This window comes from Mirounga leonina, unplaced genomic scaffold (assembly GCF_011800145.1).
Source record: "Mirounga leonina isolate KUSES-001 unplaced genomic scaffold, KU_Mleo_1.0 Mir_175, whole genome shotgun sequence".
Classification (NCBI taxonomy): domain Eukaryota; kingdom Metazoa; phylum Chordata; class Mammalia; order Carnivora; family Phocidae; genus Mirounga; species Mirounga leonina.
In genome coordinates, this window is record NW_023270453.1 from 28,302,178 (window position 1) to 28,330,114 (window position 27,937).

General features: G+C 56.9%; 2 protein-coding genes across 21 annotated transcripts; one reads left to right on the forward strand and one right to left on the reverse strand.

The window, feature by feature from the left end:
* Positions 1-638: 638 nt before the first annotated feature.
* CARHSP1 (calcium regulated heat stable protein 1) lies at positions 639-11,956 on the reverse strand. The gene is made up of 4 exons (XM_035022248.1): positions 11,911-11,956; positions 4,129-4,293; positions 3,287-3,409; positions 639-1,548 (listed from the first exon to the last, which is right to left on the reverse strand). The coding sequence occupies exons 2-4, from the start codon at positions 4,284-4,286 to the stop codon at positions 1,386-1,388; spliced, it is 444 nt and encodes a 147-aa protein (XP_034878139.1). The 5' UTR covers positions 4,287-4,293; positions 11,911-11,956; the 3' UTR covers positions 639-1,385.
* Positions 11,957-12,056: 100 nt separating this feature from the next.
* On the forward strand, positions 12,057-27,258 carry LITAFD (LITAF domain containing). Of its 20 annotated transcripts, none has more exons than XR_004682304.1 (12): positions 12,057-12,332; positions 12,764-12,878; positions 14,985-15,112; positions 17,658-17,765; positions 18,375-18,491; positions 23,427-23,602; positions 23,757-23,930; positions 24,056-24,179; positions 25,537-25,617; positions 26,393-26,416; positions 26,841-26,985; positions 27,120-27,258. XR_004682304.1 is itself a non-coding variant. In XM_035022250.1 (3 exons), exons 1-3 carry the CDS (start codon positions 25,584-25,586, stop codon positions 27,226-27,228), a joined length of 288 nt encoding a protein of 95 aa, XP_034878141.1. In that variant the 5' UTR covers positions 25,185-25,583; the 3' UTR covers positions 27,229-27,258. The 20 variants fall into 20 exon arrangements, 1 of the variants encoding a protein (XP_034878141.1); XR_004682305.1 differs by having other exon boundaries at positions 26,844-26,985; XR_004682301.1 differs by having other exon boundaries at positions 26,184-26,985.
* Positions 27,259-27,937: the final 679 nt, after the last annotated feature.

Here is a 27,937-nt window from a genome sequence, read left to right on the forward strand (position 1 = left end):
TATTTGTGTATTTTAAAAACCCACTAGTCGTCAGCAAAATAGTTCTACCTTCCAGCCCCTTTCAAAGGAAGCCCTCCCCAGACCGAAAGACAAACAGGTCCACAGACTGAGACACCTGATGAGGGCCTTCCTGCTCCCAGCATCCCCCCAGCCCGGCACCTGAAGGCCGCCCTCCCTCCTCTGCAACACCCCTGTCTGCCCCAAAGCTTTCAAGGGTTCACTTCCCTGCACTGACACATGGTTCCCTGACTACACATAAGCCCCATATCTCAAAACATTATTACCCAGCTATTTCTAATTTTAAATCACAACGAAAGCCAAACCAAACCACCGCAAAGAAACTCCTAAGGATGTGTTTACGGCAAATATCTACAAATGTTTGAAATGTCGGCAGCGAAGTGCGCACAGGGCTGGCTCTGGCTGAGAGCCTTCGTTATTAAAAAAAGGAAAGAAAAAAATCCTAAGCATTTCTTAACACCGGTTTGCAAGAAAACCCCATCACCAAAGGTGCATTTCTCCTTTAACTTTTGATTTGACCAGGCCTGCCCAGAAGCAAGCTACCAACTCTCTTCTGGAGGGATCTGGACAAAGGTCTGATTTTAAACAAAGACCCTCCCTTCTCCCACCCCCACCCCCGCCCCCACCCACCACCTAAAGGACCAGGGATGTGAAATGCCTTCTAAGTGATAATCATTCACCTTGAGGGTGGAAGGAGACCGGGCTCCTAGGAGAGTATACAGCTGAGCCCGTTATAGCTGGAAGGAGGGGGGGTACTCAGGGCTCCCAGAGAAACTCTTTTCCCCTGATGCCCAGTAGTGTCACCTCCCACTTGCAAGGCACCAGAGCCCGCCCAGCTCTCCCTGCTCCCTGGCCGCCCCATGAAGCCAGTTCCCCTAGAACCAACCACAAGGAAAGGTCTGGGCCTGGAGCCACGGACACAAGAAGGGTGGCCACATGGGTAAGAATGCATCGTGGGAAACGTGCAGGGCCCCGGTCAACCCCAGTGCGGACTGGGCCTGGGGATTCTAAGTCTCCAGTCCAGGGGCACAAAGGACTCTATGGGTTGGGGAAGCGCCGCCTGACCCACCCCCGGGCTGGGGTTGGACCCTCCACTCAGCCACCAGCGGGCGCCCCTCCTTTTTCCATGCTTTTAATGCTTTTCAGATGGTGAGAGGCTGTTGCAATGGTCAGAGGCTGTGCTGGTGGCCGAGAGCACCCCCATGCCTGCCCCCCACACCCCTTCCTCCAGGAGATACTCAAAAGGGACCGGGCCCCCCCCTTTGAAGCCCCATCTCAAGCAGTAGACCGGCATCTCCAGTTTGGTCCTGCCTCCTCCCCCCAGAGTCTGCCGCAAGCCCAGGAGAAAGGGGTGCTTCCGGCGTCTCCTAGGAGCTGACGACATGGCCGGACCAGGTCTCGTGCTTGGTGCCCGGGGCCAGATGGGTGATGACCACCTCCACGGCCTGCAGCTTCTCGTTCTTGGGGGGGATGGAGCACATCTTATAGGTGACCTCGTCGCCTTCCACGGGGACGTACTCCCCTTCCACGCTGCAGAGGTGGGGAGACAGCACTCAGTGCCCAGCACTCAGAAAGGACCGCAGCCCCTGCTGGTCAGAGGGCCACCCCTTTCACTGGCACTGCCCCTCCTGCCCTGCCACCGGAGGGAGCCACCCCATTTCAGTGGCGCCACATCACCCCTCGCCTCCCCTGACGTGGAGGCCAAGACCAGGCTCAGCCTGTGCAAGGGCCCATGCTGTCCATTAAACATGGGCCTGTGGACAGAAGGGCAGGGAGAGCCAGTCTGAGCCTGAGACAGAAAGACTAGGCCAGCCCGTCACTGTCGAGCATGGCGCACCGAGTTTCCTGAGCTCCTGCCGCACACCCACCCTGGTCCCAGGAGCCCCCCAAACCCAGCTGCGTGCATCTCTGCCCTCCAACTCCCCCGGCACTCAGTGAGCTTACGGGAAAGTCCCTTCTGTGCTTAAAGCTAGTTCCAGAAAGCGTCCTCTCCCTGTGACCACCCCCAGGAAGATTCCCTCACGTTCTGCGGGGCACAAGCCACCATCTTGATGCCCCCTTGAGGATACCTCCAAGAGGAACATCCCCCTCAGCTCTTGGAACTGGTTTGTCTTGACTGAAGAATCCCCTAGCAAATGGTGCCTCCCTCTTGGATCTGGCCACCGGGAAGCTCAGGAATATACCTACAGTCCACTTCCGGCGTGCAAGTGGCCATCCCCATCTCTCCACCTCTCTGATTCACTCCCCGCCCCCATGTTTTCCTGACTTATTTTTCACGGTGCATTGTGAATATCCTTGTAAGCCACTACAAATCCCTTCTGGACAGAGTCAAGATGAAAATACATGTACACATCCTTGTATGTGTGCATCCACACATCAGATGCATTGCCTCAGCACCCTTCTCATGTGTGCACTGCAGAGGGGCCCGTGTAAGGCCTGACGTGGAAGAACGTTGGGAGGAAGGCCTCAAGAAGGGATCATTCGCCCATCCCGACAGACATTTGCGACAGTACCCTTCCTATTTGCAAAAACATGGTTTTTCTCCATTGCCTGGTCTGCTGTGTGGGGTAGGACTCAGCCTGCCACAGATTGAAATAAAGATCGGGGGGTGCAGAGGCCAAAGAATGGAGCAGGGGTACAGGAGTGCCAGATGAGGTCCCCACATATCTGAAGGCAGGAGAGAAGCACAAGCTCTGGCTGCCTTCCAGCCCCAAGGCCTCGGATGTGTGGGCCGCACCCTGGGCCTCCCGAGAGTTTCCACACAGGAAGGAAGGACGTCAGTGAGCAAATGGCAGGGGAGAGGGTCCAGCTCCAGACTTCCTTCCTGGACCACAGGGGTCGCGCAGCCCCCAGCCTCACCAAGCGGCCTCCCCCGAGCTAAGCAGGAGACCAGACCCCGGGTCCAACGCAGCTCCCACAGCTCCTGGGGGCGCCCCCCTCCCCATCCACCAGATACACACAGGCACTCAGACCCATCCCAGGGGTTCTCAACACACCTGCGTGCTCTCTCTCTCTCTCTCTCTCTCCCGCACGTGCACACACATGCACATGCACACACGCAGACTGTCGTCACCTGCAGCCTCCCACACACACCACTGCCAAGTACAGTCTCACCACCCCACCCCCAGACACAGTCACACACAGGTCACAGGCAGAGTCTCACACCCTCACACACAGCGCCCACTGAAGTCACACCCTCCCCCTGCCTCCTTGGGGCCTAGGCAGCACCTGCCCCAGCCCCAAACCACCCAAACCAGCCCTGACTCACTCGGAAATGTGCAGGAAGATGTCAGGGCCGCCATCGGCCGGGGTAATGAAGCCATGGCCCTTGGATCGACAGAAACATTTGCAGACTCCTTTGTAGACGGGACCTTGAGAAGCCCGCACCGTCCTGATAGAGATGAAGGAGGTGAGGAGGCCCCCACCAGCCCTCCAAAACAGCCATCCACTCTCCTGGGGCACACCCAGCTCCTCCCAGAACCTTCCCCCACCCAAAAGCTGTGCCCCAGGCAGTAGCCAGGGCCACGATGTCCAGCTGTGCAGGCTGTGCACTGCACAACTCTGGGAGCCATTCACACAGACCTCAATAAGAGTGACTCTCTGATGACCCTGGCAAATTTTCTCAGGCCTCAGTTTCTCCATCTGGAAAGGGTATTAGACTAAAAGCTCTCTGAGCATCCCTCTGAGGACTAATTATTAATAACTACAGCAGCCTCTACTCCTTGGGCCTGATATCTGGATCCGCCAGGCACCGTGCAGGTCCTTTGCAGCTCTGTGGCCAACCTGCTACTGTCCCCATTTTGCAGTTGAGGAAGTCGAGGTCTTGCAAAGGAAGAGGCTTGTGTGTGGTTAACACGCAACGATTTAAGACCCCAATGATTTCCCCTTTGTTATGACCCCCAGCCTGGGGCAGGCTCAAGGGGCCTGGGGCAGTGCCCCCCAAAGTTTACAGGGTGCCCTTCCAGTCTCTCACCATCGGTCCTTACCCCAACCCATCTACCCCTTTGACAGTCGAGGACACTGAGGCACAGAGATGGCCAGACACAATGACTCTGGCTCTGGGCAGGAGACCTATCTCAGGAGGCTTCCCCAGGCTAACCCAAGACTCACGCTGAGAAGGTCCTTGTCCGGCGGGTGGGTAGTGGGCTGGGGACCACGTTGCCCCGAAGAGGGGACGGTGACCGATCTCGGGCCCGCTGGGTGTCCAGCAGCCCCACCGAAGTCTGATGGGTCGGGGGCTGTGGTGGCGGAGGAGGCTCAGATGACATGGCTAACCTAGGGAGAGACAGAGGGCTCTCAGGGGCTAATGCCTTGCAAGGAGGGGCCCCCCAGATGCACCCCCCAGCCCTGTGAGAATCTGAGAGAGTCTGCCATCCGAGACCCAGTGCTCTCGGCTGGGGAATGCAGGCGCAAGGCTCACTCAGCGTAGAGGTCCCCTTGTCCGGAAGCATGCCCGGCTTGCCCCAGCTGGGTCAGGCGCCTCCTGGGCTCCTGCGGCAGCCGTGGGCCTCCCTCTGGCATCATCCTGCTGGGAAATGCCTGCTTGTCTCAAGACAAGGATGCCATTAGTCCCCTCTACATCCCCAGCACACAGCACAGATCTCGGGGCACTGAGTCAATACTCATGAGAGGGAGGGAGAGAAGGAGCAGGGACGGAGGGAAGGAGCCAGGGAGGGAGGCAGGGCAGGGGGGCCTTACCACCAGCCACCTAGATCACACTCCAGCTACTCAACAAACGACCCGCTAAGTGCCAGGCACCGTGGAGAAGGCGGAGAGGCAAAAGAGAGAACAGCACATGGTGTTCCTCCCAAGAAACTCTGGACACAAATCAGAGAGGCGCAGACCCCAGGTTTGGATCCTCGGGGGCTGTCACCAGCCTGCACCTGGGACAGCGAGCCCGAGGGACCCAACTTGGTGGGCCACTGCAGAGGCCCTTACATATCCAGGCGCTCAGTGTGCACCCTGCCTGGGTCACTGGCCGCGAGGAATGCCAATTCCCCCAATTCCCCCTGGTCACCCTTAACGTGCATCAGGGGCGGGGTCAGCCCTGGCCGGGGGCGCTGGACAGAGCGGACTCCATAGCTGCTGCCCTGCTCTGGCACTTGTGCCAAGAGCAGGACGTGGCCACTGCCCTGAACACGTGACCACCAAGGTACCTGCTCCGACTCGGCCTTGCTTGGCTCAAGCCCAATAGGAAAGAGCAAAGCTCAGGAGCCAGAGGGCTTTGGGTAAGTCCTTCCCCCTCTCTGGGACCAACTGCCCCGTCTGCAACGTGGGGCAGCTGAGTGGGCATCCCTGGGCACCTGCTCAGGCTGGTGACGGCACGGGAGGTGAAGCAGAGCCAGGCCCTGCGGCCGGGGCAGTGGAGGAGCCCGAACTCACACTTGGCCAAGGCACGTAGAGCGAGGTGGGGGGGCAGCGGCAGCCCCGACGGCTTGTGGGACTCACACAGGGCTTTCACATTTAAAACGGGGGCTGTCTTACACATAGCTCTCTCAAACAGGGGCTTCCAATTACCCTTGGAAAAAAACTCGAAGCTCTGATCACTCTGAACCCCCGTTTGCCACCCTGCTTCCCTCATCGATGGCGACTCTGTGGCCCGGGGCCCTGGGCTTTCAACCTACATCACCCAGGAGTGCGCCCTCTGCCCGCAACCCAAGCCACCCAAGACCCGGGCCTGGTTCCTCCCCCGAAAGGGCCAAAATTCTCCCCGTCCCTTCCCCCACATTCTACCCACAGCCCCCCACACTCCCCGGCTGGCCTTCTCGAGGAAGTGACGACATAGTACCTCCTGACCCTTCTGTCAGCTGTAGCCGTGGCCAGGGAGGACCGGGGAGCCCCCACCTCATAAAGGCCCCGGCTGCTGGGCTGGGGATCAGGGCTCCAGCATGACCCACAGCACAGGTCATAGAGTCCCAGAATGTTCCGGTGCTTGGGGTTCTGGGAAGGGGGCTGGCCCAGAGAAAGGAGCGCCCTGCCCAGGCCTCCCAGGGCTGGAAGCGGGGGGGACAGCGGCGTGAGGGCAGGGGACCCCCCCCCCCCCGCCTCCCCTGCCATCCACAGTCTCCTTGTCCTCTGGAGTCAGGCACATCTGACCTCACACCATTGCCATGAAGTTGAAATCATATAATACACGCTAAGCACTCAGCATCTACCAGCACAGCTATGATTGTTGTAACTGTCACCATAAGGTCATTCCACCAACAGGTGACTGGTGCCAGGCCCTAGTCATGACACTAGAGACACAGGGCCTGAATTTGGAGGCAGAGAATAAATAGGTAAATAAGTATATAAATAAGATCATCACAGATTCCCAAAAGCGCTGGTAAGAAATACACAAAAGGAGATAAAAAGTAAGGGGTGAGGATGCTTTTCTAATGAGGGTACACCGGGGCCCTGAACAGTAAGAGTCAACCTTGTGAAAAACAGAGATGCTCTTCCAGGTAGGGGAAACAGCCTATGCAAAGGCCCTGAGGTTGGCAAGGGCCCAGGTGTGGCTGAAGGCCAGCAAAGAGGCAGTGTGGTGGGCACCAGGGATGGGGAGACAAGGACCAGCTGACGAATTATGGGGCATCATCAATATGTGTCTCTTCCTTTCTTCACACCCATCTGTCCGTCTGTCTGTCCCATGCCTTTTACGATGCCCACCTCCCCCTGAATTCATGAAACAGGCCCAAACTGGAGGCCCCTTTCTCTCCACCCCAGCAACCCTGATTCCCCAAATACACCCAACCCTCAGAGATGCCAATGGGAGCCCATGGCCTTGGGGGTGAGCAGCCTGAGGGCAGCACAGGGTCCCTCCGTGTCCCTAGGGCCCAGCACTGGGGCTGGTGGAGAGCAGGGCTCCCTTCTTAACCAGCATTAGAACCAGGAACGTCGGCTGGCAGCCACAGGGAACTCAGTGTGTCCTCGCGGGCCCAGTCCAGCAGGGGGTGGCGACGGCCAGGCTCGCCCGGCAGTGTTAGAAACCGGGGCCCAGAGGGCACCACTGGCTGGGGTGGGGGGCTTGGGGAGACCCCGGGGCCTTCACCACCGCCCTGCCCGCCTCTCTCAGCCCATCTGAGCTGAGAGAGCAGCTGGGGCAGCTGGAAAAGGCCTGGCCACGGGCCAGCCCACCCCCAACGCCGGGCACAGAAAGAGGAGTGAATGGCCTCTGTGTGGGGGAGGCAGGGGTCAGAGTCCAGCTGTAAGGACAACAGCTGGGGGAGGGGGCAGCCAGTCAGCCAGGAGCCAACCCTGCAGCTGCTGCTGACCCCCCCTCCAGCACAGGTGGGGAGAGGGGTACAGAGGGCCAGCCACACCCCCCGGCAGAGGCGGGGCCCACCCTCTGTGACCAGCCCCCTCCACCACCAGCCCACGAGCCCCTCAACTCCCCACAGCTCCCCCGGCTGGGAGCGGTTTGCAAGCAGGTGCCTGAAGCCCAGACCTGGGATGGGCCTCTGACGGGCAGCAAAGTGGCCCAAATGTCCCCGGCCAGGGCGTGTCACAGGCTGCTGTGTGCACACCAGGGGACCAGGCGGGGCTGCGTCTGTCCCCCAAGCACGCTGGGGGCTTGCACTGGCACCCGAGGACCTTGACGAAGGCTACATCCTTTCCAACAGTTGCCGGGCCACCCACTATGCACAGGAAACGGACACAGGGCTGCAAATTCCTGCCCTCAGGAGCATCGGGGACTGGAGACCCACCACCACCGGGACAGGAACGTGTCCTGGAGCTAGGCCCTTCACCCATCTCCACTCGTTCATCCCCATTTAGCTGATGGGAAAACTGGGCACTAAGTGTCAAGTAGCTTGCCTTGGCCCCCCAGCTAGGAAGTAAACTGGGGAGATGTTCTGGAGAAAAAGCAAGCAGGGCAGGGGAGGGGAGCACGGGTGAGGGGATGCATCTTCAAAGCAGGTGGTCTGAGGAGGTGGGTAAGCAGGGGGCCGTGCTCCCCTTCCCTCAGTCAGCTCCCACCCCAGGTTCTAAACAGTGCCCAGAGCCAGGGGAAGGGGACCCAAGGTCTAGAGGTGAGGGAGCCAGAAAGTCACTCCCACCCTGGCTGCCCTCAGGGAGGGGTGTGTCAAAGGATGGAGAAGGGGGCCTCAACCCAAAATAGCCTGGGAATTTTCCACATGCCCTGTGTGTCCTCCTATTAGGTTCTCAGAGTCCAGCCAGGCACCAGGCTCTGGCCTTCCCAACCCCTCCCCTCGGCCCACCCACCTATCTGGGGACCCCAGACAACCCTGCAGACCCCCCGTGAACCCCCACCTCCTGCCCTCCTGCCCTGAGAAGCCAACAACTGTATCAAGGATGAATCAGTCTTAAGCCAGAGCCAGGTGCTTACTACAGGGAGGGGAGCTTTGGCAGTGTTTTCTCAGTCATTTACACTTTAGTGAGAGGGAGTTTGCAGTTTATTTCCCAAGACTCCATTGTTGGTAGCTTTCACACCTCTCCCTGAGGGCAGGAAGATGGGGGGTGAGGGGGGGACTAGGGGAACAAGAACTGGGTTCAATCACGTTGGGTGCTTCTTTCCCAGTGTGGTTCTTGGCAAAGCCAGGCCACTCCAAGCCTAGGCTGAAAACTGGGGGTCTTGGGCCTTGCGTGGGTTTCTGGCTGGGGGAAGCCAGAGCTGGGCATCGTGCATGGGCACTTCCCAGCTGCAGGGCCAGGCCGCTGCTGGCACGTGGGGATGGCCCCGAACCAGCCCACAAGAGGAGGGGGGCAGGGCACTGGAGAACCAGCCACCATCGGGGAAAGGGGAAAAGAGTGAGGCTGTGTTTTGATTCACCCGATGTCCACTGCCCACCACCCACCGACTTCCGAGTCAGGCTGGCTGCTGGGCGTTCACATCCACGAACGAGATTCATCCCCATGGCGGCACAGCTGGGGAGGTGCTTTTCTCATCCTCGTTTTACAGGTGGGAAACTAAGGCACAGAGGGTCACACACTTTAGGGTCTCCATGAGTCTGTGGGGTGGTGATAAAATGCAGATTCTGATTCTGAAGGGTGGGAAGGGGATTTGGCAGGTCTAAGGCGCTCTGGGGAGGCAGGTGCTGCTGGTGCATGGAACAGAACGGCACCAGAGTGGGGCGGCTTGACGACCTGCCCACCTTCACAGCCAGTGGGTTGGCAGGTGTCAACCCCGTGTGAGAGGCTGGAAGGGAAACTGGGGGGCGGACTCTGGGTGAGTCACAGTTACTCTAGGGCACCCAGGTTCCTCCTCTGTAAACTGAAGCTGAGACTCCGTGACCTCCTCCCCACCTCCAGGCCAGCTGGGCCCCCACCTGGCAGAACAGAGGGCTGGCGGTGGAGGGGCGATCCGCCGGACAGAGGGGTCCCAGGAAGCGAGAGAGGCCCCAGGAGGAGACCCTAGCGGGCCTCGGCCACCTCCCACTCCATTGTTCGGGACAGAGCCGAGGGAGACGGGGAGGGAGAGGATAGAGGGGAGGCAGGGGAGGGGCGGAGGCCAAGGGAGGGGCGCGCAGTGGAGCTGGGGGCGGCGGGCTGCAGCGGGCCAGCCACTGCCGGGAACCAGCAGGGCCGGACGCAGAAACACAAACAAGGCGGGAGGGTACAACCCGCGGCCAGACCCCCGGCCGGGAAGTGCCCTCCCGCCACCCCTCGGGGCCCCAGAGTGGTGGAAGAGGCCAGAAACCCGAGGACCGGCGGCCCGGGAACCCGATGCGGCGCCTCCAGCGTGGCCGCCTGACCCCCGCCCCGGAGCACCCCGACGGCCTCGCCGGGACCAGCCCCGCCCGGCGGAGAAGGTCCCCCAGCGCCGCGCCCCACCCCCCAGCTCGTAACCAGAAGCCGACTCTGCACTCCATCACCCCCGGGGTCACGCATTCCCGTATTGCATCCTTGCCTCCAGCACCCCCTCCCCCCTCCGCGAGGGGCTGGGGGGGGGGCTGACCGGAGTTTTAGGCCTGACTGTGCTCTCCACTCCCCCTGTGACCCCTGGCAAGCGACCTCACCGCTCCACGCCTGTTTCCTCATTTGTCAAACGGGACAGTAATGCAGCATCCCAGGCCCCCGGACGCGGTGCAGACGGTGCCAGCTACAATGGGCTCAGCCAACAATACTTGAGCCGCTAATGGGGGAACTGTCAGGCATGGGGCGATCTAGAATAATCCCTCCCATTGCTGTCCCTGCTGATGAGACACAAACCAAAAGCCCTGACTTGGCCACCCCGCGGGACAAAGAAAGACGTTTCCCTCCCAGGGGAACCCACCCTCAACGTCCGCCCAGGCCCCAGGGCCCCGCTGGGTCTGGCTCAGCTCCCCGCTACAGGACCCTGTTCTTGCCCTTGAGGTGCTCCCGCGCCACTTGGGGGTGTGGGGGCAGGAGGACGGGCAGCCTAGCACTGAGAACCCGTCGTCACCAAGTCCCCCTGGGGAGCAGGAGCGCAAAAGGAGGTGGAGAGGGCCCTGGCCGAAGAGGGGAAGCTGCCTTGAGTCTTAAAAGGGTCACTTCTGGGGGACAGGGGGTCATTCCTGGCAAGAGACCTGCAGGGGCAAAGGCGTGGGGGGGGAGGGGTAGGCGGCCGCGGAGCCTGGAGAAGGTCGCCTTGGAAGGTAACAGAAAGCCCTGTGGACAAGTTTGGGACTTAGACAATAGGGACAGCAGCGGACGGTTTTAAGGCGGGGGTTGATTTGAACCGGTTGTTTTTACAAGTTCCTTCTGGCTTCGGAGAGGCGAGAGGATTGGAGGGGCCAGACTGGAGGCGGAGACAGAAATATCAAAAAAGCAAGTAGAATATATGACAGTAGATAATGATTCTCCCGGGACTGGGTTAGCCTCCTCCTTTTATTCTCTCACACCCCGTTATGAGAGAAGTTATACCACTAGTCTACAAACTGGGGAAACTGAGGCAGGAGGCCTCCTCTTATGCAGTGAAGACACCTCCACCAACGGGAACGGAGGCCCTGCCTGGAACCGACTGATCCCCGCTCCCCCCACCCATACACACATCCGCTTCAACCCCAGATAAGATGTGAGGGCCGGGGGCTTTCTTTTTATTTTTATTTTTATCTAAGATTTTATTTTATTTATTTGACAGAGAGAGAAGGAGAGACAGCTAGAGAGGGAACACAAGCAGGGGGAGTGGGGGAGGGAGAAGCAGGCTTCCCGCTGAGCAGGGAGCCGGATGAGGGGCTCGATCCCAGGACCCTGGGATCATGACCTGAGCCGAAGGCAGACGGTTAACGACTGAGCCACCCAGGCGCCCCCGGGGGCTTTCTTTTTTTAAAAATCAAAAAACAACGCTGCATTTCCGGCCTGTAAACGGGCTGCCGGCGGGGCCCGCGGAGAGGGAGCCTGCGGGCGCGGGTGAAGTTTTTCTGCTCCGCCCAGAGGCCCCCCATTCGGGCGCAAACACTCGACGAGCGCCCGGCGGCTCCTCCTCCCCCAGAGGCGGCCAATCGTGCGGCGCCAGGACGGCTCCCTCCGCCCCAACCTCCCCAGCAACCGGGGTCCCACCGCCCACGCCGCCCCACCGGGCTGGGGGGTCGGCGCCCCCTCCCCGCGCGGCGCGCCCCGCTCCGCCCCTCGAGTCCCCTACTCGCGGTCCAGCCCACGGGTGAAAGCGAGGGGAGGCTGTCCCTGCACGCCGCAAGCGCTGCTCGACGTCCGCCCCAAATCCCTCCCGCTGCTGCCACACCCGCCCCCTTCCGCGGGATGAGTAACCTGCTCTCCCCAAACAGGCCGCGGCGGCCCGGGCATTTCCTCGGGGCCTAGAGACCCAGCCCGGAGCCCCCTGCCGGCGGCCAGGAAGACCCTGCAAGAGGGGGCTGGATGCGGGCGGCAGCCGCAAGGAGGCCGAGGTCCGGTCCGAGGTCCTATCCGAGGTCCTGCCGCCCCGGAGAAGACACCCCGCCACACCCCTCCGGCAGACCCGGAGAAGCTCCCTACCTGCGATCCGCTCCGCTCCGCCAGCTGCTCAGCTCCGACTGCGAGAGCCGAGGAGCTGGGGAGGGGGCGTGGTCCGCGGGGGCGGGCCGGCCGAGGCCCCGCCCCCACGCGCTCCAAGCCAATGGGGCGGCGGGCCGGAGGCCGGACGGCCGGGGAACGCGGCGCGCGGGGGCAGCCCCGACGGGAGCTTTGTGTCCGCGCGCGGGACTGGCGGGGGAGCCCGGGGGCTGCCCGCCGGTGCTGCCCGTCAGGTCGGGAAGCTACCCTGAGGAGTGGAGGGCTCGTGCAGGTCCCTGCCCTAACCACCAGCCGCAGGTCCGGCCCGAAGCTGACCTTCGTTCCAGAATGCGGAAGGCCCGGGGCGCCTCCATCTTGGCGGAGAGAAAGAGCTCCAGGAACGTCGAGAAGGAATAAAAAGAGAGGTAGAAGGGAAACATGCCAAGAACTGAAGGGAAGAAAAGAGGGGAGGAAAGGAAGGCAAAAAAAAAGGCAAAGAAAAAAAAGAGGGAAAGCTACTGATTTGTTCTCTTGTTTGTTCTTAATTTGCACTCCCTCCTAGAGTCCTTGAGTCCCTTGTCTGTGCAGGTAAATGACAAGACTCTCGTGTAACAGGAGAGGAAACCGAGGCACAGAGAAGTGACACCTCCCTGGCCCCACCTTTTCACAGCGCGTCCCACCAAGAGGGGCCCCTAAGAGCGAGCCCAGCCCTGGACCGAGGCTTATGTTGGTGGAAGGGGGGAGGGATCCCAGAGCTGTCCTGGGACTCTAGGCCCTGCTGAAGCCCATCCAGCACTAACTGCCTCTCAATCTCTCCCTCTTTCACCCTCCATTCCTCCTCTGATTGCCTACAAAGAAGAGACCACTGAGGACGCAGCAAGAACACAGCTGTCCACAAGCCAGGAAGGTGGTCCTCCACCAGGAACCCAATTGCCAGCACCCTGATCTTGGACTTCCCAGGCTCCAGAACTGTGAGATGTCAATTTTTGTTGCTTGGGCCACCCAGTCTCTGGTGGTTTTGTTGTAGCAGCAGGAACAGCCTTTCTCTTTCTTCTCAACTAACCACAGTCTCTGAGAATTTCACACCCAAGTTTGGTGCAGTTCTGGGCTACAGTCATTCACTGGGTGTGCCGCCCGGCTCTCTTTGGGGTGCTGAGCATCCAGAAGTAAAAAGTGCCCACCCAGTACCCGCCCAGGAGGAGTCACCTCCTGTTGAGACAGCATGCCGGTGGATAAGGAGGGTGCCAGGTGGTGGGCTGGGTAAGCCTCCGTGGCTCAATGAGGGCCCTGCCCTCGGCCCTGTCAGATAAGACCGGTCCCAGGGCTGAGTTCTCTCCCCCAAATTGTCATGGCTTGAGCCTCCTGCAACCCGAGACGTCAGCCCACCATTGTGACCCCATCCGATGGCACTAGCCTAATGGCCAGACTTGAGCCAGCAGCAGATGAGGAGATCTGGCCTAGCTTATCAAAAGCCCAATAAGGACCAATTATCTATTCAGCCACCTGACAAATATTTATTGCACCTGAGCTCTGTTCCAAGCCTGGGACTAAACAAAACTTGTGTGGGTTCTGTCCCCTCTCCCCCAGGGGGTTATAGTCTTAAGAGGGGAGGCAGGGACTCCTGGGTGGTGCAGTCGGTTAAGCATCTGCCTTCAGCTCAGGTCATGATCTCAGGGTCCTGGGATCGAGCCCCACGTCTGGCTCCTTGCTCCTCCTTGCTCGAAGGGGAGCCTGCTTCTCCTTCTCCCTCTGCCGCTCCCCCTGCTTGTGCTCTCTCTCTCCTTCTCTCTCTCACATAAATAAATAAAATCTTAAAAAAAAAGAAAAAAAATAAGAGGGGAGGCAGATGTTAAACCAGTAATCACAATGGTATAAAATCCCGCTATACCCGCAGCAAGGACAGTCACTGGGATGGAGAAGCCAGGAAAGTGCTGGTTGGCCTGAGATCTTCTGGAAGATCAGGAATTAAACAGACAAAGGAAAAGACATTCCTGAGGGAGATTAGAGCAAGTGCAAAGGCCCTGAGGCAGGAGTGTGATGGGGCTAGAACTCAGGGAGAGAGGAGAGGGAGTGTGCTGTATGGTAACAGGAGCCAGAGTGGACTAAATTTATGGGTCTCCATTAGGAAGCCTCATCTTTAAGAGTGCTGGCAGCCAGGGAAGGTCTAAGAGCAGGGATGAAGTGGAGACTTCTCCACCCACCTGCCCGCATCCCCCCCGTCCCTTCCCACCATGACTGGGGCCTCTTCCATCTCACCAGGAGGAGTGGCCTCCTACCATTGCTTGTGCCTCCCCCTAATATCGGTGCCCATGCTTGTTTCTTATGCAGCAGCCAGAGTGAGCTTTCAAAAGCATAAATCCAACCATTGCTAAAGAAAAAAGAACTTATGACACTTGTTAAAACAGTAAGATGGACTTTATTCAGGACTGTCGTGAAGGTTCAGGGACCATGGCTATGGGGCTTTGCCCTAAGGGAGAGAGATGGAGCTCAGCTCCGAATATGGCATGGAAAAGTGGGGATTTATATAGCCAAAGAGCGGGGTCAGCGAGTGGGGAACTGCTAGGAGAAAGTATCGGAGGGAAGGGGGGATTCTGGCTAAGCTGACCTGGCAGGATTCTTGCAGAAGACGAAGACAGGCCAAGGCAATCAGGCATCCCCTGGGAGGTGGCAGGGGATGAGGAATTTGGTGAGATCTTGAGGGTAGGGAATTCTGGCTAAACCAGCTTGATGGGATTCTTGCCAAAACTGGACTCTCCAAGGGCAGGGTCAGAGGCTCACATTCGGGCCTAGTAGAGCAGAGGGCTCAGAGGGACCTACATACAGTTTGGCCAGGGAGAGAATCTTTGTCACCATGTCCTTCCCCTGCTCAAAACCCTTCTGTAACTCCCTGTTGCTCTTTAAATGAAAGCCAGACTCATCTGCTGTAACACTTCGGATTGACTTGACATAAGAAAACTCCAGTAGGGAGCATGAGCAAGCTGGATGTGTAGACCTGTCAGGTAGAAGACAGGGGTGGTATGCCTGGGGTTGATAACGGCAGGTCTGGAGTCCTCAAGGACTGGGTGTCTCTTCAACAGGTCCCCTCTCTCAGCACCTCCATTTTTCATCTGTAAAACGGGGACAACGTCAGCACATCTCTCAGTAAAGGTGGTCATGTTGTAGAAGTGAGAGATTCATGGATGCTTAGGACACAGCCTGGTACACTGTAAGCATTTTTTTTTTTTATTTGCTTTTTAAAACACTTCTTGCTTAAATCTAGGTGTCACCCTCGTAATGACAAGAGCTGCCCAGTTCTGCTCCCTACAATGTGCCAAGCACACTAGACACCATAATGTGTGTCAGAGCTGGTGACCGGCACAGTGGAACTTCTTAAAGCCTTATCACAACCCAGAAAAATTGTCGTCCCATTCTACAAATGGGGAAGTGGGGCTCAGATCAGCAATGCAACTTACCCAAGGTCACACAGCACTAACTGGACAGGCCGAGATTTGAATGTCGCCATGTGACACCCCAAGGTGCTCATTCCCCAAGCCATTTAGACCGAATTCCCTCCCCTCGCCCGGGATATGTCACACACACACACACACACACACACACACACACACCCCATCCCACCCCCCCCCCCCCCCCCCCCCCCGATGTCTCAGAGAGGGGCCTCCCTGGGCTGGAGCAGGGATGGGAGCTCGGGCTCTGGGAACACCTGCTTTTCCCCGCCTAGTGCTCTTTGTCTCTTTTGGGCCGCTACTTTCTGGACAGTCACGTCCAGGTTCCTGGTCTGCCTCCAGCCACTGCCCGTCCATGTAGCAGCCCCAGGTGGTCTTACCAGGTCTCAGCACTCTCTGCCCAATCTCATGTCCCTCTGCTCCCACCACTGCAACCCCACCGGGTACCTCAGGGCCTTTGCACATGCTGTTCCCACAGCTGGAAACTCTCTTCCCCCACATCTTCCCAGGCTGCCTCTTCCTGGTCATTACACCTCAGAAGAGGGGACCCTCTGTCCACCCTGAACCAAATATGGTACCCCTAAAATGTGTGCTCCCCAGGGTGGGCACCTTGTCTGCCTCCCTTTGTTTCGTATGCCTGACACATAGTAGGTGCTCAGTAAGTACACGTTGAAGAAATAGGGGCCGCAGCCGTGTCATGGGATGCAGTGAGATATGTCAAGGACGAGGGGCCTGACAGATGACTAGGTTTACCCTTCTGTAAAGTGGAGCCAGGAGAGCCTGCAGTTGAGAAGGAGTTGCATGGGGAGGCCAGTGGAGTGCTGCACCTGGCCTGACTCCGTCCAGGCAGCCCTTGAGGCTGGAACCTGCTCAGGACAAGGTCCAAGTCAGTTGGCCATGCCTGTTGGCTGAAGGAGAAAAAAGATGGGCCCAGGAGCCCACCTGTGTGAACACACCCCATGCCCAGATACCCCGTCTGCGTACCTCTCCCATGCAGACACACAGACATGGCAAGTCCCAGACACGTGGCCCACACCAGGTGAAGGGACACACACACACACACAAATATCTCCACGTGCAAACCTGCTCTGCACACAAACACAGCATGCAGATGAGACACGCCCCCGACCCAACAGGACCCACATCAGGAGCAACATCAGCATCTCCCCACACACACGCAAACACACGCAGACAGAAGCGTGCATAACCACACGCCCCCACCACACAGCTCCTGAGGCTCTCCCCCAGACCCCAAGAGCTTTCTCTGTCTAGAAAGTCCCCCTCTCCACCAGGCAGGCCTCGGGGGCTCTGTCCTGGAGTTCTGAGGGCAGGGGATGGACGGCAGCCACCCAGGAAAGCAGTAACCCTGTCACCCCCTCTCATCGAGGTGCCTGCTGTTCAGTGAGAGGGCCTCCAAGGGCACCCAGGACAGGAGAAACCCCCGCTTTCCTTTCCTGGCCCCGGTAGGCAGGGGGCTGGGGTGTGAGGTACCCCTAGCAGCACACCTCCTCACATTCCTCCAGCCCCCAGCTCGCCCCAGGCTGGGCGGAAGAGGAGGCAGACAGGGTGGTTGGCAGAGCTGGAAATTTAGCTCAGAGAGGTTAGGGGATGCCCCGAGTTGACCCAGCAAGTCCCCGCCCAGGGCTCCCGGCGCCCCCGCAGACAGAGCAGACGGAAGGGAGGGCTCTGGGGAAAGCCCCACCCCACACCTGCCCAAGAATGACAATTACAACTCATTCCTCCGGATTCCTTTCTCTTCCCGTCACCTTGCCCGAGGTGGGCCCTTCTGGGAGGAGAGGATGAGCAGGAAGTAGAACAAAGAAGTTGCATTGCCTTTTTCTTTTAAGCAGGCCCCAGCTGCAGAGCCTTATTGCTCAAGAAGATAGCATAGCCCAGAGAGGGTGAGTGAGGCGCCCAGGGTCACACAGCAGGAGAGGACCAGGGGGCCTCCCAGGACCCTTAGCTACCAAAAGTCCAGGCTTATGCCATTCCTGGGATGGTCTGCCTCCAGCCCTGGCTTTTATGACTCTGCTTATTATTGTCTTGCTTATTAACATTATTGATTGCGAATGCATTGCAAGCTTTCTACGTGCCAGGCACAGAGTAAGGTTCTTCACGTGGATATCTTTCATTCATTACTCATGCAACAAAGTTTGATTGAGCATCTACTGTGTCCTGGGTACTGTGGTAGGTACTGAAGAGACAAATATGAACAAAACTAATGAGGTCCCTGCTCTCACAGAGCTGACATTTTAGGGGCAATAGACACTGATCAAGTAACCGAATACATGAACCTGTCCATTCCAGACAGAGCTCACCGGAAGAGCATTCGGGTGCAGAGCAGCAAGTGCAAATGCCCAGGAGCAGGATGGAATAGAATGGACCATAGACCTGCATAAAGGATCAGCCGACAAGGTAAAACTGTCTGTGAAATTTTCCTAACACTCTTGGCAGCAAGGATTATTATCAGACCCATCGTGCAGGGAGGTGGAGATGCCTGCTTGGGGTCACACACAGTTGCGAGCGACAGAGCCCACACTTTAACAGCTTCCTCCTTTATGCTCCGCATCATTTTGGGGATTCAAAGGTGAACAATGAACAAACAAAAACCTGTCCTCCAGGAGCCCTGAGTCTGGTGGAGAGCTGATGCTTACAGAGGGGCCCCCGAGGAGCCCAGTCAGGCCTCCTGGCTCCCTCTTGGGGGGCTCTATGTCTGGGTGCCAACCCTTGGGCTGGCCTCATGCCCTCTCTCCTTCCAGCCTGGCCTGAGGGATTCAGGGTAGGACAGGAGTTCTCAGCCCTAGGGCAGCCTTGGGGAGCACTGGAAAAGCCCTGCAGGGAGGGTGATGGTGGGAGCCCAGGGGAGGGGCAGGATGGGGACCTCGGGACCCACAGAGCCCAGAGGGAGGAGGCCAGGCTGACTTGTGCAGCCTGATGCTGCCCCCTGGTGGCAGTGTCCAGGATGGGGGGGAAACGATGCTGAGGGCCCAGCCCATCAGCTCCCTCATTCATTCACCCTCAAAGGGTCCCAGTGCAGAGCCACAGCCTGGATCTCAACCCTGTGTGAGGGGGACTACCAACCCCAAAATCCCCCAAGTGGAAGACTGTACCCAACCCTGTCCAAGGACCCTGTTTCCCGAGGTAAGATATCCAGGGGATTTTAAGCCAAATGGGGTGTCCTGGATGAGAGGAGCATGCAGCTCGTTTGTTCTTTCGTTCATTCACTCATTCATTCAGTCATACATTCAACCTATAGTAATTGGGCACCTTCTGCATGCCGGGCTCTGGGGGATGCAGCAAGCCTTAAATCTCAGGCACCTAGGCATACAGGGGTGTGGACAGGCTCCAGAGGACATGCCCCGAACCCTGCCATGGAACAGAGAAGTGAGGATGAGCTGACCCCAAGTGGAGGCAAAAGGGACTGGGCACATGGGCAGGAATGCCAGACCGGAGGTTTCAAGACTCTAGGGTGTGGGCGCCACAGTTAGTGGTAAGAGAGAGATCAGAGGGACTGCTAAGGAGGTGGGGCTGGAGGCAGGCCCCCACCAGAGAGGTGATGCCCATGACGACAGCACCTTTGTGGGAATTAAGGAAGCGCTTCCTCAAGATGCCCTTTTTTCCCCATCAGCTGAGGAACCGTTGTAATCACAAATCTCTTGTGCTCATGATGTATGGGGCACCTGCTATGCCATGCACCCCCACCCGCATGCCCAGACTGCCCCCCCTCAAAGACGGCAGCTTCAGGTTTACCACACCTCACAGCTGGCATCCTGGTAGTTGCTGATGCTCGGAGGAAGTTGATCTCGTGAAGGAGGAAGATGTGCAGCCTGAGAGCACACCCCCAGTCCCTCCCTCCCAGTCCCTGCTGGAGCAACCCAACCTCTGGAGTAACTGTGGCCAGAGATGGCGCTGTGGGAGCCGCCCCTGGAATAACTGTGGCCAGCAGATGGCGGGGACAGTTGTATTGCTGCCTGCACACGTGATACACATGTAAAGCAGATGCTCACTGAGCACTTACTCTTCTCTGTTCCTCCATACAATAGATTGTAGCGATGGTCCCCATTCTCCCTCTCGATGCCCGTTGTCATGTAGCTTTTTGCATCCCCATCACAAAAGGGTGAGCTGTGCCATTCTGCCTTTCTAGAAATGTGGGTAATGAAAGCTCTCCCATGGCCACTAGGTTTAAATGCCCATCGTTCATGCAAACAGCGGGAACCCGTGGTCTGCTTCTGCGCCAGTTCCAAGGTCCTGCACAAGGAGATCTGATTGGTCTAACCCGGGTCAGGCTGCTGCCCATTCCTGGGGGGGGGGGCAGAGAGATCTCAGAGAAGTGATCCTGTGGCTCAAGTATAATTTTGCCCATGAATACTACAGTGCTGTGCTGCCTCGTTTAAATAAGTCTGCTCTGTATGGCAGATGGCAGATGAAGTCCTGCCATCAAACTCACATACAAGTTCCATTCATTTTTGTTTTCCACTTTTAGAGATTTCTTTTTTCCTTTACTTTTTGCCCCCTCCTCATTTTATTGTAAAAAAAAAAAATGTGCAAGCGTAAAAGTGGAAATAATTGTGGACACCCCCAGACCCACCACCTTGATCCTACAGCTGTCGCCATTTTGCAAGATATCCATCTGAGAATCCATCAACCCTTCCTTCCTTTCATTGGCTTCAAAAGTGAGCTGCAGACATCAGTACACTTTAAACCTGAACACTTCAGCTTCCATAGGTCATTAACTAGAACTCAGTATTTATCTGCAGCTTTTGAAAAAGTTTGTAATGAAAGACACAAATCTCACTGAACCGTTCTGCAAGTTTTGAGGAGTGCATGCACCTGTGTAATGCCACCCCCTATCAAGACATGGGACGTCTCTACCAGCCCAGAGTTCCCTCAAGCCCTTTCTGTTAATAAATCCACACGCCTATTGGCAGGCACTGTTCTTTTTTTTTTTTTTTTAATTCTTATGTTAACCCCCATACATTACATCATTAGTTCTAGATGAAGTGTTCCATGATTCATTGTTTGTGGCAGGCACTGTTCTGATTGAGTCTATGACTATTGTCTTAGCAGGAAGCCCATATAAATGGGATCATACAGTTCGCACTCCTGTGGGAGGCTTCTTTCACACAGTGCATTTGCAATTCGTTTATGTGGCTGCATGAGTGGTGCCTTCTCATTGGTGAGCAGTATTGCAGCCTGTGAATATACGACAGTTTGTTTATCCATCCTCTTGTCTACGGGCACCAGAGTGGTTTCTAGTTTGGGACTAATTTCTTTTTATTATTTTTTTTAGAGAGGGAGAGGTGGGAGGGGCAGAGGGAGAGGGAGAGAGAGAGACTCTTAAGCCCCAAGATGGGGCTCGATCCCATGACCCTGAGATTGTGACCTGAGCCGAGTCTGACGCTTAACTGACAGAGCCGCCCAGGTACCCAGTTTGGGGCTATTTTAAATAAAGCTGCTGGGAGCCTTTATGTCTATCTTTTTGGCGGACATGTCGCCCTTCTCCTGAGGAAACACCTAGGCATGATGTATCTGGGTCATAGGACAGGTTTATGTTTAGTTTTGCAAAGAAACTTCCAGATTTTGGATGCTCCCACTGATGACAGATGATGAGAATTTGGGGTACTTGTCATCTCTGCCACTACTTCACATTAGTTTTTGACGTTTTTAACAATCCAGGGGTGCAAGCTCCAGGAGTTTGGAAAAATGAATAGTTAAGTAGTCATGACCGTCATCTTTCCATCATTTTAGAAATTCTAGTGTGCCCTTTGCAGTCAACCTTCCACTCCCACCCCAGAAGCAACCGCTGTTCTGAGTTCCCTCACCGGGGCTCAGCTTGGTCTGCGTTAGAACTGCAAATAAATAGAATCACCAGTTATGTACTGTTTTAGATCAGGGTTTTTCTTTTGCTCAAAATCCTTTTTTGACAACACACGCATGTTGCCAAGTACATCCATAATTCCTTCCTTTTGCTGTTGAGCAGTATTCCCTGTTATAAATGTTTATCCGCTCACCTGTTCACAGATAATCTAGGTTGTTTCTAAATTTTGGCAATTAGGAAGACAGCTACTATGAATCTTCTCATACGGGTCTTTTTTATCTTTTTTTTTTTTGAACATATGTTTTTATCTCACCTGGGCAAAAATCCGGAAGTGGAATTGCTGGTCACAGGCAGGCTTGCGTTTACCTTTATAAGAAACAGCAGCTTTCCAAAGTGATGCAGCATTTCGCACCCACACCAGCAGCGTATAAGGGTTCTAGTTGTTGCCCATTCTTGTCAACACTTAGGATTGTCTGTTTTTAAAAATTTAACCAGAGGTCCCTTTGGTTTTCACATTTCCTAGGTGGCTAGAGATGCTGAACACCTTCTCATGTATGTATTAGCCACAACCATGTTCTCTTTAGTGAAGTGTCTGTTTGGGTCTTTTTTTAAAAAAAAATATTTATTTATTAGAGAGAGAGAGCAGGAAAGGGAAGAGGGAGAAGCAGACTCCCTGCTGAGCAGGGAGCCCCACATGGGACTCAATCCCAGGACCCTGAGCTCATGACCCGAGCCAAAGGCAGTCACTTAACTGACTGAGCCACGCAGGTGCCCCTGTTTGGGTCTTTTGTCCACTTTTAACATCGTTCAGTTGGAGTTCTTTTATATTCTGTATACCTGTTCTGCAAATACTGCTTTCCTGCCTGTGGCTAAACTTTTTTTCTCCCCCACGGTGTCTTTTGAAGAGCAGGCGCTTTGATGAAGTCGTCTTTCAAGTTTTTTTTTTTTATGGCTTGTGCTTTGTGTCCCATGGAAGAAATCTTGATATATGGCCACATTTGTTTGTTTTCCACTGCCGTCCGTTGTTCGCTGTTGCTTTTTTCTTTTGTCCATGCTTCCTTTTAAATTAGTAAAAGTAATGATATGGTTCCAAAGTCAAACCTATAAAGCAAGGTATAGAGAGAACCTGCCTCCACCCCATCTCCCTCAACATCAGTTTTGGTTGGCAAGCACTGTTCTGATTGCTTCTATGACTTTTGTCTTATCAGGAAGTCCATATAAATAGGATCATACAGTACACACTCCTTTAGTTTTTAAAAACTCGTTCTTTTCTTTCGTTTTGGAAATTTTTTTATTTGTACTTATTTATTCAATTAATAAGTATTGAGTTCCTACATTATAGGTGGTGAGGTTCGCCTTGGAAATTATATATATCCCTCCCCATTTCCTTACACACGTGTGCACGTGCACACACACCCACCGTATATATAGTTATATATAACTTCTTGGTTTTTTAGCAATGTATCTTGGAGAGACTACGCCATAGGAATTTATGAAATGTATCGTCTTTTCTCTTCTCTCTCATTCTCTCCTCTTTCCTTCCTTCCCTCCTTCACTTTGGGTAGTTTCTGAGTAGCTGTGCATGGACATTTGGATTATTTCGAGTCTTTTCTGCTGCATCCAATAGCCTTGTCCCAACGTCATTTGATACTTTTGCTGGTCTGTCTTTGGGATGGATTTCAAGGAAGTGTATTGCTGGGCCCAAGGGTCCCACATCTATAAGTGTGACTTATCACCAGATCCCCCTTATCGGGTCCTATGGGAAGATTCATCTCCCCCCAGACTCGCCATAACTTTTGGTCTCTGTCAGTCTGAGGGGGCGAGCAGGGCCGTTTGGAATGTTCCCCGATGTTCTGTGACAGTTTATTGGCCAAGCCTTGTCCTTACTGGCCGTGATTCCTAGCTAAAGCCCCGAACCAGCTCCGGACACACGGGCTGCCCTCTGCAATTGGGAATGTCTCTCCTGGGCTATTCCGGCCAGTAATCATTTTGCAGTACTAACACCATCTTCACCTCATTCGCAGTACCTGGGTTGTGTCTCATATGATCTCCTAACAATCCTCTAAGGAGCAACGAGCATCCCCATTTTACAGCTGAGGAAGCCAGGGGATGGAGGGTTGGAGAAAGTCAGCATCTTGCCCGAACTCACACAACTAACCAGGCAAGGGCGGTGGTGGGACTCGTGAGGAGACACCACATATGAGTGTGCACGTGTATATATAGTGTGTATCCATGTGCCTCCGTACATTTCTCAACAGGACGTGGCCATCCACACGGCCGGCTGTTCACACACATCAGGATGACTTCTTCAAAGCAGAATCTCTAGCTCTTGTCGGATTCCTGTTTTTAAGTCTCTGGATTGGTTGCCGCCCCACCCCCGCCAGCCCCTGCGCTCCAGGAACTCAGGGCTGGATTCGGCCGGGCCCCCGAGGAGGTCAGTGGGCCCCAGGGGGGAGAAGGGCCACCTCCGAAGGCTTCCCACGCCAGGCCCTGGGAGGCCCCACCCTCCTCCTGCAGAGAGAGGTGACAGAGCCCAGCCCTAGGTCCCCTGAGGACGCACATCACAATGCCTTTTCCACCTGAGCCAGGCCTGGGAAGAGGCATCAGGGAGGTCAGCACTCTGGTCCCAGGGCAACCAGGTGGCATCATGGGGACTCCTCGAGACAAGCGCTTGGCTGCTCAGAACCCGGAACTTGATGCTGCCCGGATACCATTGCTGGAACAAAGGACGTCCAGGGCACCAAGATGGAACCCTCCCCAAGGTAAGAGTACCACCCCCCTCCCGGTGACAAGTTGACTTCAGGGCCCCCGGGAAGCAGGAGAGGAGACTCTGGGTCCCCTTGCTCAGCTGGGTGCTGAATCCAGTCCTCCTACTGTCCCCCACCAGCCGGGGGAACGTGGGACCCAATGTGTGACCCAGCGTGGGACAAACTGGGGTCCCCAGCATCCCCTACCCTCTCTTAAAAGTGTTAAAAAGTCAAGGAAGAAGACTAATGGCTCCCTCGTATCAGGTACGATCTGCCCCTCCTGTCCCCTGCCCACCCTCATGGCCAGACACAACCCAGACTGGCAGGGTTGGCGGGGTCGGGGGATCCTGGCCCTGCTGATGAGATCTTGGTCAAGTCACTCAATCTCTTTGGATCCGTTTTCTATCTGGAAAATGGTTGCGAGGATTAAGAGCTGGTTGGTGGAGGGCTGGCAGCCGCTAGGCTGTGAGGCCCAGTGACTGGTTACCCCTGGCCTTCACTTTCCTCACCTGTAAAATGGGTACAAAACCCAGCTTCAGGCAGGGCTGCTGGGGGCACCTGTCCCCAGGAGTCTAGACTGTGTGGCAAAAAGTGAGGAGGGGCTTCCTGTGCTCCAGCTGTCCCCACTGTGGGAAGAGGCTGTGGGTGGGGGGACCCCAGGCTGCCCCCTTCAAGCCACCAGGCCCCTAACCTGGGAGAGGCCGGTCCCCATGCCAAGGGTCCGTGTGCTTCCCCGTGGACACGGAAATGGACCCCCATCCATCAACCAAGGGCTGGGAGCTGGGGGCCAGACTGGCTGTCCACACGGTGTGGAAGGCCCCTTGTGGGGCAGGAGGGAACCAAGGTTGGGAGCAATGTGGGCAGACCTGGGGCCCAAACAGTCCTTCTCGGAAGGAGTAGATGAAACCCTGCCCCTCTTGGAGCTGTCCTGTCCAGAGGCAACGGGCTTGACACGCAGTGGCATGTGCTCTGGGCGGGGGCATCCTCACCTTTTGTACCTACGGGGCGACCTTGGGCAGGTTACTTAACCTCTCTGAGTCTGGTCTCCACATCTGCAAAACTGGAATGATACCACATGGCTACCTCTTTGGTGTTTTGGCAAGAGTCAATGGAATGCGGTATGTCAAAGGTTTAGCTGAGTTGGGCACATAACAAATGCTAGATACTGTTTTTTAAAGATTTTATTTATTTGACAGCACAAGCAGGGGGAACCGGCAGGGAGAGGGAGAAGCAGGCTTCCCGCCGAGCAGGGAGCCCGATGCGGGCTCGATCCCAGGACCCTGAGATCATGACCTGAGCCGAAGGCAGACGCTTAACGACTGAGCCACCCAGGCGCCCCTCCAGAGTTTTTTAAAGAGAGATTATGGGCCCCGTGCTCTTTTTGTATCCTCAGCTTCCTGGCAGTGCGTCCAGGAAGCTCGTACATCCTAGGACACGAGGACAGATTTGGAGCCGGAAATGTCTGGTTCAAACCTCAGCCACTCACATTCATTCCTCCAGGCCTCAGCCTGCCCTCCTGTAAAGTGGGTGACACCCTCAGGCTGGCCACGCTGTCAGCTGGGCGCCTGGCACGGAGCAAGCCGTGGGATCTGAGGGTGTGTTTCCTTCCTCTCTCCCAAAGAGCCTCCTCCTCTTCCTCCGCCTCCAGGAACTCCAGTTCTTCCCCCCATGTACATCCAAGGCCCCCCGGGGGCTCAGCCAGGTGAGTACCTCTATCCCCCTCCCCTCCTCGTTTTCCTGGGCTCAGGCTCAGACCACCCTGACCACTCGCCAGGACTCTGCCCCAACAGCACCTCCTCTGAAAGCCCTTCTCCACGGACCCCACTGCTGTGTGACCCCCAAGCTGGCTGGTGCTGCCCCATCTCTGACGGGAAATCAGTGGTGGAGGGGGCTGGTCCATGGTGGGCGCTCAGGGAAGGCTTTGGGAGTGAAATCCCGGTGAAACCCCATTCCCTACTCCGCCATGCACCACCCCCAACGGGAGGAGGGGAAGGCAGCCCCCCACCCCCCACCACCCAGGTTCACAAGGGTGCCAGGGAACTGAGGACACTTCAGAGGTCTCCAAGGGTCGAGCGCTGCAGGGCTGGGCTGTACGTTGCCAGTGGGCAGGATGAAGACCCCCCTCATAGCCGGAGAGACCACTGGGGACACCCATATAAGCCACACAGTTCTTGCCTTAGCTCCCTGCTCACCCAGGGAGTCTGCACCCCTGCCTGCCAAGGTTCTGGGGCTCCAGATCCCTGCTCCCCCTCACCCCTGACCCCAAAGGGATTGGCACACCCCAAGGCCATAAGCTCCAGACAGCCTATCCAGACCAGACCCCGAGCCCTCGGCCAGAACATAAAGCTCGCTGGGACTGTTTTAACAAACTCAGCCACCACCAGAGTCCTCCTTTCTCCGCACACCCAAGATGGTAGAAATGGCTGTGGTGTTTAAATAGCTAAACACATATTTTGGCCCCACTGTGCAAATGCAAGAGGAAGACACGAGAACGCCAACAGGTGGGTTCTCGGTTTTGTTGCTTTCCCACTATGCTTCACCAAGGTGTCGGAGCTTTTTACCCAGGGCGGGGATTCGGCCCTGTCATGGACACCCCAGGAAGGGGACAGACGAGCACGCTATCCTGGAGGGCTCGCTGATTTGTAGGGGCCCAGTTCCAACACAGAGATGCTCCCTAATTCCCTGGGTATCCTGGCCAGGGGAGACAGGGTGTCTTGACGGAGGGAGGATCCTGGGTCCTAAAGGCTAGTGGCAGTGAGTGGTGGGAAATGGGACTGTGAGGGGAAGTCGGAGCTTCCCCCCACCCCCCCAGGGGGACCTGACGCGCAGGGGAGCACGGAGAACACACAGTAGGGCCCAGCCAGTGGTGGACACGGGGAGGGCGGGGAGGGGGCCAGGGTCTGAGCTGCCATCCCCCGCCCCCAGCAGTGTTCACCAGCTTGCCTAGGATGGGGTCTGCCACCCCCATACGGTCCATATGTCGCTACTGTGGGAACTACATCATCACAGTGACCAGCCCGGTCCCAGGGGTCCTCACCTGGCTGTTGTGTACCAGCCTCTTTGTGTTTGGGTGAGTGCCCCCCGCCTTCACCTCTGCGGGGGCCCGCGGGGGGGGGGGGGCAGCCAGGCAGGAGCAAGGACAGAGGGGGCCCCCCGGGGGAACCTCAGGGCTGACCCCCACACCCCGCTCTCCTGAGGCTGCAGGTGCGTCCTGGGATGCTGCTTCCTCCCCTTCTGTGTGGACAGTTTGATGGACGTGAAGCACACGTGCCCCGTGTGCCGGCAAGAGCTCTTCCGCTACCATCGCCTGTGAACGTCCGCGAAATAAATGTCCATTAAGTGCCCTGTGTGTGTGCCCACGTCTGTCCTGCTGGGGTCCCTCCTGGCCCAGGGAGGGCGGGGCTAGCACAGGGCTCAGGCAGCCATGGGGGAATGAAGGGGGGGCGTGGTACCCTGCCCCCCTTCTGACCCCTCAGAAACCTGAGTGCGGTTAACTCCTCCCTTCCTGGCTCCTTCCCATCAGCTCAAGCTTGGGCACCTCCAGCCGGCGGCGGGGGGGGGGGGGGGGGCCCCCCCCCCCCCCCCGGGCCCCCCCCCCCCCCCCACCCGGGGGGCCCCCGGGGGGGGGGGGGGGGGGGGGGGGGGGCCCACACCTCACTCCCCGGTATCCACAGCCTCACAGATCTGCGGGGCTTAGGCAAATGCTTGGGACAGCGAAGGCCCCAAGCTGGTGAACAGAATACCCTCTGGGTAACACGGGGTCTGCAGGGGATGGGGTGGGGCTGGGGAGAGCCTATAGGGAAACCTGGGGGCACAACCAAGGGAGAGCTTTTGGTTTGGGGTTTTTTTTTTTTTTTTAAGATTTTATTTGAGAGAATGAGAGCACAAGAGGGGAGAGGGTCAGAGGGAGCAGCAGACCCCCCTGCTGAGCAGGGAGCCCGATGCGGGACTCGATCCCGGGACCCCAGGATCATGACCTGAGCCGAAGGCAGTCGCTCAACCAACTGAGCCATCCAGGCGCC

Coding starts and splice junctions, on each gene's coding strand:
- CARHSP1 (XM_035022248.1), bottom strand. CDS start 4,286: ATGTCATCTGAGCCTCCTCCGCCACCACAGCCCCCGACCCATCAGACT. Junction 3,410..4,128: donor CGGACAAGGACCTTCTCAGC/GTGAGTCTTGGG, acceptor CATCTCTATCAG/GACGGTGCGGGCTTCTCAAG. Junction 1,549..3,286: donor ATCTTCCTGCACATTTCCGA/GTGAGTCAGGGC, acceptor CCACCTCTGCAG/CGTGGAAGGGGAGTACGTCC.
- LITAFD (XM_035022250.1), top strand. CDS start 25,584: ATGTACATCCAAGGCCCCCCGGGGGCTCAGCCAG. Junction 25,618..26,840: donor CCCCCCGGGGGCTCAGCCAG/GTGAGTACCTCT, acceptor CCCCGCCCCCAG/CAGTGTTCACCAGCTTGCCT. Junction 26,986..27,119: donor ACCAGCCTCTTTGTGTTTGG/GTGAGTGCCCCC, acceptor CTGAGGCTGCAG/GTGCGTCCTGGGATGCTGCT.